The sequence below is a fragment of the Benincasa hispida genome, chromosome 6 (assembly GCF_027475165.1).
Source record: "Benincasa hispida cultivar pf3 chromosome 6, pf3_genome.v1.1, whole genome shotgun sequence".
NCBI lineage: Eukaryota > Viridiplantae > Streptophyta > Magnoliopsida > Cucurbitales > Cucurbitaceae > Benincasa > Benincasa hispida.
The window spans coordinates 58,950,163-58,959,961 of record NC_143483.1 but is presented as its reverse complement, the minus strand read 5'-3'; the positions used below and the strand labels follow the sequence as shown (position 1 = coordinate 58,959,961).

The window sequence follows — 9,799 nt, the reverse complement described above, 5'->3', positions numbered from 1 at the left end:
CATTTTAATTCATCGGTTACAATAACCGATGCATTCCCACTAACGCATGTCCGAACGTGATTTTGGGTTAATTATCATATAATTAACCAATTAAAATATTAATAAATAAAATCATATTATATTCTTTTAACCTATAGTTTGATATCACATATCTACTATAGTAATTTCTCTTCTACTTGATATAAATCATATTTATATCTAATTTTCTCCAAAATAATGTATCTCATACATTTAGCCAATTATATTCGGAAAAAGACGCTATCGTATAGCAAGATGCTTATCGTTTAGGAGAAACTACACGATCGTGTAGATTTTACTGAACAATTGTTTAGAAAACAGAAGGCGATCGTTTAGCAAATACGACACACTATACGATCGTTTAAGAAAGCTAACTGATCGTTTAGGACTTAGTGTGCGATCGTTTAGGCACTAGGTAGACGATCGTTTAGGTGAGAGTGACTATCGTATAGGCTCTTGATTTTAAGAAATCGATTACAATTTCACCAATGCGCTTTTTTTATCTCTTTTCGGACGAACGATTCAAAATGAAAACAAATTTCATTTTAATTCATCGGTTACAATAATTGACGCATTCCTACTAACGCACGTCCGAACGTGATTTTGGGTTAATTATCATATAATTAACCAATTAAAATATTAATAAATATAATCATATTATATTTTTTAACCTATAGTTTGATATCACATATTTATTATAATAATTTATCCTCTACTTGATATAAATCATATTTGTATCTAATTTCCTCCAAAATAATGTATCTCATACATTTAACCAATTATATTCGAAAAAAGACGCTATCGTATAGCAAGATGCTTATCGTTTAGGAGAAACTACACGATCGTGTAGATTTTACTGAACGATCGTTTAGAAAATAGAAGGTGGTCGTTTAGCAAACACAACACATTATACGATCGTTTAGGAAAGCTAACTGATCGTTTAGAACTTAGTGTGCGTTTGTTTAGGCACTAGGTAGATGATCGTTTAGGCGCAGAGCGACTATCGTATAGGTTCTCGATTTTAAGCGATCGATTACGATTTCACCAATGCACTATTTTTATCTCTTTTCGGACGAACGATTCAAAATGAAAAAAAAAAAAATCATTTTAATTCTTCGGTTACAATAATCGACGCATTCCCACTAACACACGTCCAAACGTGATTTTGGGTTAATTATCATATAATTAGCCAATTAAAATATTAATAAATATAATCATATTATATTTTTTAACCTATAGTTTGATATCACATATTTACTATAGAAATTTCTCCTCTACTTGATATAAATCATATTTATATTTAATTTTCTTCAAAATAATGTATCTCATACATTTTGCCAATTATATCATATATAATTAACTAGTCCAATTATATCATATATAATCGAACTTCCTCTTGTCAATTTGAACATTTCAAATTAACCCAAACACTGATTCTCGACTTTATCCAAACTACCCAGGGGACCTAATGGACTTGTGGCTCGAAGCTCCAATGGTCCGTGAATAGCTGACTAAACTCTTTAGCCACGAGATCCACCATCCGTTAATTGTCAGGCATTCCACTAAAGACCAACAGCTGAACTCATTTTACCACAGATATATTTCTGTGTCCATTGGACATAACCAATCACGAGTACGATGACCCTTCACAGATACTCGTAAGTACAGCTGGGCCAAATTATCGTTTTGCCCCTATAGTTACATCTCACTCCTTAAGTACCACGGATTCCTCTAATGAACAATACAACATAGTCCAACTATGTGTGAACACTTCTCGGGCCAAGAGAAGGTGTGTGGTGCCACATCGTTCAAGCTCCGAAATCAGCCCTTAAGGGAGCTATCTATCTACTTAGCTCTACCTCATGAAATGAGTGAATTCCATCTTGTGTAGCTGAGTTCCCAACTCTCAAATCAGACGAATCTCCGAAATGGTAGGTTTGAATCGACGACCTGGCCACTTACACCCATATAAATCAAAGAACCGCCTTCAATGGCAGGAGTTCCTAACTCACTCAGGATTGAGGTCATGTTACCTATGGTCATCCTAGTGAAGTGAATTCTCTGTCATTAACGGTGTATATAACGAGACGTTAACACTTCGTGGTTAGGTCTTATACAAACTCTTTGTATAGGACGCCTCCGCTCACATGTCCCTAACACGAATGATCAGGATCAGACAATCCGTGACAAGTCACAACACTTGTGACCATTCCACAAAACGGGTCGCATCCGTAAAGTTACTAGGATAAGGTTTCTCTTCTATATCCATATACTATAGACCATTTTGGTTATCACTCAAAACATGATCCACTTGTATGTCACCACATACATGCTTGAGTCATATACAGATAACCAGGGATTTTATGTTTATTGGTTTGTGGTAAAGCAAATAAAACAAACAACTGAACAAAAAACAAGATGTGAAGTAAAATATCATATATTATACAATACAAACGTTCGTACAAACTGTTTACAAACTACAAGACATGAGATTTTAGGGCATCAACCCTAACAATATCTACAGTGAAGGGAGTGCAACTATGGGCTTTAGTGGAGTAACCCATTAGTTAACGAATGGGGATTAATCTGGTCTAATGAGTTTAGCCAATTAATCTCGGATCGTTGGAGTCCATGATCTGTAGGTCCACCTACTAGCTCGTAACGGACTAGCTCTAGAATATCATGATAAGTTAGTTTGAAATGTTCAAATTAGAATTAAGGGAATTAGTAATTATATGAGATATAATTACATGTTTAATTTAAGAATTAAACGGAATAGGAGAATTTATATATTTAAATATGATTTAAATATATAAAGATGGATATGTGTTAAAATTAATTTAATATTTGATATTAAATTAATTAAGTTTTATTTAATAATTAGTTTATAAAATTAATTAAAATTTTTCATTTTTAAAATCAATATAGATTTAATAAAATCAAAATTTGATTTTTGAGATAAAATTGAAAAGAGAAAACAAAACACACAAAATGGAAAAATAGGTTTTTCCATTATCCATCACCTAAGTAACTCACTCAAATGGCATTATCTTTGCATTGTCTTCTCCAAGCATGAGCTACAACTCATGCAACTCACTCCTTTGCATGTTGATCTACAATATAGTGAAGAGATTGGAGTGAAAATCGGGCATGCAATCTATAGAGAATTTTAGAGAAAATTCGGTTTGAAGAAAGGTACTTCGACAAGATTGCTGCAATGAGTTTTTCTCCTTCATCCCTTGATTCAAGCTTGTTTTGAGTCCCACAACTCAATCTAGAGCACCAAGAGAATAGTGGGGAAGATCTTGAGGTGGCCTGCAACAAGATTCGGAGAAGATAGAGCATGTTTTATATTTTGCCAAAATTAGTGAATTTGAGTGCTTAGATGATCCTTGTGCTTCCGTTGTTGCTAATACAATTCTATTCACAACATGCCTATTATCTGTAATTTAGTTCTATATTTTTCCTGCAATTTTCATCTAAACAAAAATCAAAGCAAAGGTAATCAAATGTTTTCATTGGGATTCGATCCCTTTATGATCTAGATCACACTAATATACGAAGTAATACAACACTTCATCATGTAACAACTTCGACTTTAGTATTGTGGTAATGGGACAAAGGAGGTGATTATTTATTCAAACATATCTTCATCATTAGATCGTGAGAATTTATATCAATGGTTTAGATCACATTTATACAAGAAATGATACATCACTTGTAACAACCTTGACCCCATATAGTTGTAACGGGGGCAAAGAATGAGATTGTATATCTCTAATGTTAGTTGATGGTGTTTTATATATAGGTCTAGCCCACACTCACGAAAATAAATACTACATCATTTTATTATGTACCCACTTTAACTCCAATAGTTGTATATATATATATAAATTAAGGGTAATATAAGAATGCAAAGATTTTTCTCATGACCCATTTATAATATATGAATATAGATTATAGATTACACATATGATTTGAAAAGTTGTGATATTATTTTTGATCTTTCTTATTGACACATTATATACCAGCTGAACTATACTTGCTTTAGCCATGTTTAACATGTTATTAGTTAAAAATTTACAAACCTTGTATATATATGATATACCATCTATTTCATTTTAGATGCTCCCTCTATTTTTTTTTTATTTATTTTTATTTTTATATCAAACTAAGTTCAATTCAACTTACAAGATATGTGTTAAAAGATCATAAAAGTTTATAGTTCGAATCTGTCAACTCAATTAAACTAAAATAATAATAATAATAACCTTTTTCTACACTCAATTAAACTCAAGAAAATAATAATAACCTTTTTTCTTTCGAGAAGAAACTAACCCATTCCCAAAAAAAAAAAATTAAAAATGGTAGTTTTAAGAAGGGCAAATTGTAAACTAAATTGTACAATTTTAGCCCTAGTAAGGTGTGTTTAGAATATATTTTCAAGTGATTAATTTAAAACTTAAGTCATTTGAAAAAAATTCAAGTATTTAAAAACCACTCAAAATGCATCTTAGAAAAATGAATTTATAAAATAAGTTAGTTTAGAATAAATACTTGAAACCAATCATTAGAAAAAAGAATTTTGAGTGTTTCTCTCCTTAATTTGTACTAGAAACTCTTTACCATCGCTCTCAGTGAACTCTAGCCACAACCTCTAGTTTTCATCGTTGGCCAACCTTCGACCATCACCTTACCGTTGGTTCACTTCCAACCACCAGCTCCCACGACCGCCATTGATCACCATCCGCCCACCACCTCTAACAACTGTCGTCGATAACTCCATTTACCACCTCCGGCAAATGCCACCGGCTATCATCACCATTGACATTTTTTTTTTTTTTTTTTTTATTAGTAATGAAAATTGTTTAGATAGAGAGTTATCCAACACAAGTGTTTAAATAGAAATGAATTTTTGAAAAATATATTTTTTTAAGTCGTTCAATGGAGGCCTTGAGAAAAACAAATGGAAAAGATGTAGGTTGGTTCGGGGACGTCGTTTTAGCTTGGTGACCATGGTTTGGATATCCATTGCCGGGAAACGTAGTTGAGCACTTGAGCTTCAGCACTGCGCTCACCTTCGATGGCGCTCAAATTGCCCTTCCCCTTCCCCATTTTCGCTCCTCAATTCAACCCTAATTCAACTCCCGCGCACCGTACTCCTACCGAAATCCGATTTTCCCGTTGGAACAATGCAAACGCCGAAAGATTCGAGCAGCGCCGACGGTCTCAGCAAGAAATCGAGGATGAAATCCGCCGCGAACGCCGCTTCGGTTCCGCCGCTAGAATCGTCGACCTCTGCGATTCCGATTCGTCCTCCTCCGCTATCGACCGGACCGAAACGTTCAGGTCCGTCGGCACTCCATCGTCTCCGTCGAGGCCTTCAATCCCTGGTCGAAAATCCAAGTATTCCAAAAACCCTAATCCTGGTTCACCTTCTCCGTTTCGTCAAGTTTCGAAGACCAAAAAGACCATGAACGCACCGAAAGAAAGGCATATAGGCGTAGAAGCTAATGTTAGCCTAAGTGAAGATGGAGTTTCGTACGTAATTGATGGAGCTCCATTTGAGTTCAAGTATAGCTACACGGAAACGCCAAAGTTAAAGCCGATAAAGCTTCGTGAACCGCCGTATGCACCGTTTGGGCCGACTACAATGCCGCGGCCGTGGACAGGGCGTGCTCCATTGCCGCCGAGCAAGAAGAAATTGCCGGAATTCGACTCGTTTCAGCTGCCGCCGAAAAATAAGAAAGGAGTTAAACCGGTTCAGGCGCCTGGACCATTCTTAGCAGGTTCGGGGCCCAAGTATGTGATGTCGAGGGAAGAAATATTGGGTGAGCCATTAACAGGAGAGGAGATCAAGATGCTGATTCGTGGGTGCATCAAATCCAACAGGCAATTGAATATTGGTATTCTTACTCACCAATTTTTTACACAGCGATTTTTTGTTTAGCCTGGATTTTCTAGCCATTCATTCTTTGCATCATTTCAGAACTCCATTGTTGATCATGACTGAAAAATGCAACCACGAAGCATTTAAATTACTGTAGAAGAAAAGTTGCTTAGCTTCTCTTTTGTCTAGCTCCAGACTTATCTACTTGCGGGGTTAATTTTTAGTCGGTTCCCGTGGTTGATTTTAAAGTGGACTGGAAAGATTTTATCAATGGTTTGAGTTTGTTAAAGTTTTGGTTTCAATCTTATACGAAAATTTGAACTTCCATGCTGATTCCAATTTCGTCCTTAAACATTTTGGTCATTTTATCTATTTAGTCCTAAAGTTTACAGTAAAAAGAAATAATAATGATGATAAAAATTGCGTCATGGTCAGTAGTTTTCCTAGTAATTTTTAAACAGAAACCTGAACATTTTTTTGTGGCATTTACCTAACTACCAGGTGATGTATATGGATTAAGTGTTGAATCTGTACACATTTGAGACTTGTTAAATGATCAAATAAAAATTAATGCTAAGGATCAATATGGTTTTCATTGTGAAGTTTAGGGACTAAAACAAAGTGTTAAAAGGCCAGGGACTAAATAAAAATAAATGAAACTGTAGGGAGGAAAGTGATACAAGTATGTGAAGGCCAAACTAGGATTTTTTAACCTAAATATTTTTCCTTCCAATGGAAACTTCAATATTCTTGGTGGTTTTCTAAATGACGTGAGTTTTTGTGTGGTTTTTTCAACTTGCAAAGAAGAGTTTATTGTTCTTTCCATCTGAAATACAGTGTTATTTGGACTCGAAAATCATAGATTAGATTGTTAGAATAAGCCCTAAATGGAGATTTTTATCTTCTCTGCGCTTAGGAGTATGGTAGCATGAACTTACTGAACCTTTTACTTTGAATTGCTTTTAGGTAGAGATGGTTTAACGCACAATATGTTGGATAACATACATGCTCATTGGAAACGGCGTAGAGTGTGCAAGATAAAATGCAAAGGAGTGTGTACAGTTGATATGGACAATGTGAAACAGCAATTGGAGGTTGATGCCTCTCTATACATAGCATGATCACGATGTGTTACTACTAATTGTCTTTTTTATGTCTCCTTACCAGTACAAATATAAATTAGGTTAAATAAATATTTTAGTCGTTATAATTTGTGTTTCGTTTCAATTTTACCCTTATAGTATTTTGTCATGCTTGTAAGTCTTTGTGCTTCTCTGATTACATTGGCGATGTCTTTGGTTTTGCTCGTGGCCAGTTGCTCACTGTCTTGCTTCTTTTTAAGTTGAAGTTAGAGCCTAGACCTCCTATCTTGCGTCTGTTAAATAAATGTATCCCTTCTCTGTTTTCTTGATAAATATGCTTTTTGTAAATTTTGATTGCTGCCTTTAAATTGTTGTTCTAGTAACAAGACAATTAGCTATTACTTCTATTGGAAATTTGTATATGGCATGTGATAAAGTTGTTTGGTCCTTGACAATAGATTCGTAAGCCGTGTAGATGCATCTTCAACTATAATCACCACATGATCAAAGAAACTCATTGTTGATTCTTATTCTTCTGTGTTCTCACGTGATTCTAAATCTTTGAAACAATCCACCATTCTTATCCAGTTTACTATGAAAAGTAAAATGTAGCATTGCTTTATGCTTCTAACTTGTTTTCTTGTCACATAATTTTGGTAGGAAAAAACCGGGGGTAAAATCATCTATAGTAGGGGTGGGGCATTGTACCTTTATCGAGGTAGAAATTACAACTATAAAACCCGTCCTCGCTTCCCTCTCATGCTATGGAAACCCGCTGCACCAGTGTATCCTCGGCTAATCAAGCTGGTCCCTGATGGCCTAACACTAGAGGAAGTGACCGAAATGCGTAAGAAGGGACGGAAATTAATACCGATATGCAAGTTAGGTATTGGTCTCTTCGTACTCTTCTGTCACTATGTGTGAAATATATTAGCATGCTAAACATTCTGTTGTGTGTACATATTTCAGGGAAAAATGGTGTGTACTCTAACCTTGTAAAACATGTTAGAGAGGCGTTCGAAGAGTGTGAACTTGTTAGAATTAATTGCCAAGGGATGAACGGGAGTGACTTCAGGAAAATTGGCGCTAAACTAAGGGTCTTCTTCTATTTTCTTTATTTGATTATAGAAAAGATGACCTTTATTCCCACAAGGTCTTTTTCCTCAGTCTATTGAGCCAACTTTTTAACCTCTTTTAATTATGCAGGATCTTGTCCCTTGTGTTCTTATTTCTTTTGAAAGCGAGCACATTCTTTTGTGGAGAGGGCGAGATTGGAAATCTTCCCTCCCATATATAGAAAGAAATCCCGAGGGAGCAAAGGCACGTGGAACAAATGAGGCAACTATTGTTGCACCGTCCATTGAACAAGGAGCGTCGGTTGAGGATACTTTGACGTCTTTGGATTCTGGAGGCCCCTCAACAGGAGGAAATGAGAACCCAGATACTATGATTGCTGAGAAATCTCTCTCCGCTGATGTCGATTCATTAACAGCAACGATGCATGATAGGCATTCTATATCATACGATATGGAAGCTACAAAGTCAGATGGTCAAACAATGCACACAGCTACCACATATGAAGATTTTGAATCATTGATCACAACGTTGGGAGGTGAGAGTAAGACTGAGTCGGGATATGAATACTTGGACTTTGACGAAGCAGAACAAATGGAACAATCGAGATTCAATGCCATTGCAGCTACTGGGAACCCAGAAACTAACGTAGCCTATACTTCAGAAGCCTCACAAGCTCTCAATAAGCCAACAAGTAACATCACAGATGGAGTTCTTCAATTGTTCAAGCAAGCGGTCGAAAATGGCAGTGCCATTGTATTAGACGATTCTTCTTTGGATGCTGATGTCGTTTATCAACGAGCAGTTGCCTTTTCTCAGTCCGCTCCTCCTGGGCCTACTTTTAGGCACGAACGAAGGAAGAAGGTAGCAGTTGATGGGAGTGAGGAGCAAACAAGCAGAGAATTGGAAGTGAAAGAACAGACTGCAGTTTCAATCGAGGTAGGAAATGGGAAGAAGGATTCGAAAACGAAAAAGAAGAAAAATTTTGGTGAATATAATTTTGGTTCACCACAAGGAAGCTTAGGAGTGGATGAACTTGCAAAATTATTAGCATGATATGTACAATTATAGTTACAATTGATTAGTCGATCAGTTTTTTTCAACTAATGTTTTTGGCTTCACCATATTATCTTTTTCCATATGCATTTTCAAACAGTAATGTTTTTTTAAATAAAATTTTGGAATTCACAAGAATACAATAACATAAAATAGTGGAAGTTTTTCATTTTGTATCCTTATTTTAATAAATCGATTTAAATGCCAAATAGGTGTGACAAATTAGTACTTTTTTAAAGCTAAGAATAATCTTTTCTAATCATAAAAAGTATTAATTTCACGGCAAAGTCAAAGTTTATAATGTATCGTTAAACTTGTGAGCATAGTTCAAATGACATAGTATTTTTATCAATTTCAAATTAAAGGTTCAATTTTTCTACCTCATATATCGTGGAAAAAAAAACCCTAAAAATTACTTATTGATACTAGAGTTGGTTAAAATTAAAGGGCAAGTTACATCAATAGTAGAGAAATTAGAATTATGTAATATTAAAGAAGTTTTAAATTACAAATTTAGTTCCTATGGTTAGAATAAAGTTAAAGGTTGTAAAACTCTTACGTTTGAGAGAATCAGAATACTTTATTTCATTCACTAAACAAATATATATACAAGTGTACAAGAGTGACCAAAGAAGGAAAGCGTAGAAAAGGCCATAAAAGGAAAATATAACAAAGATAT

General features: G+C 35.1%; 1 protein-coding gene across 1 annotated transcript; it reads left to right on the top strand.

Annotated features, from left to right (window-relative positions):
* The first annotated feature begins 4,944 nt into the window (after window positions 1–4,944).
* Window positions 4,945–9,171, top strand: CAF1 (RNA-binding CRS1 / YhbY (CRM) domain-containing protein). Its single transcript, XM_039034625.2, has 5 exons — window positions 4,945–5,924; window positions 6,875–7,002; window positions 7,651–7,876; window positions 7,960–8,087; window positions 8,197–9,171. The coding sequence occupies exons 1-5, from the start codon at window positions 5,102–5,104 to the stop codon at window positions 9,118–9,120; spliced, it is 2,229 nt and encodes a 742-aa protein (XP_038890553.1). The 5' UTR covers window positions 4,945–5,101; the 3' UTR covers window positions 9,121–9,171.
* The last annotated feature ends 628 nt before the right edge of the window (window positions 9,172–9,799 follow it).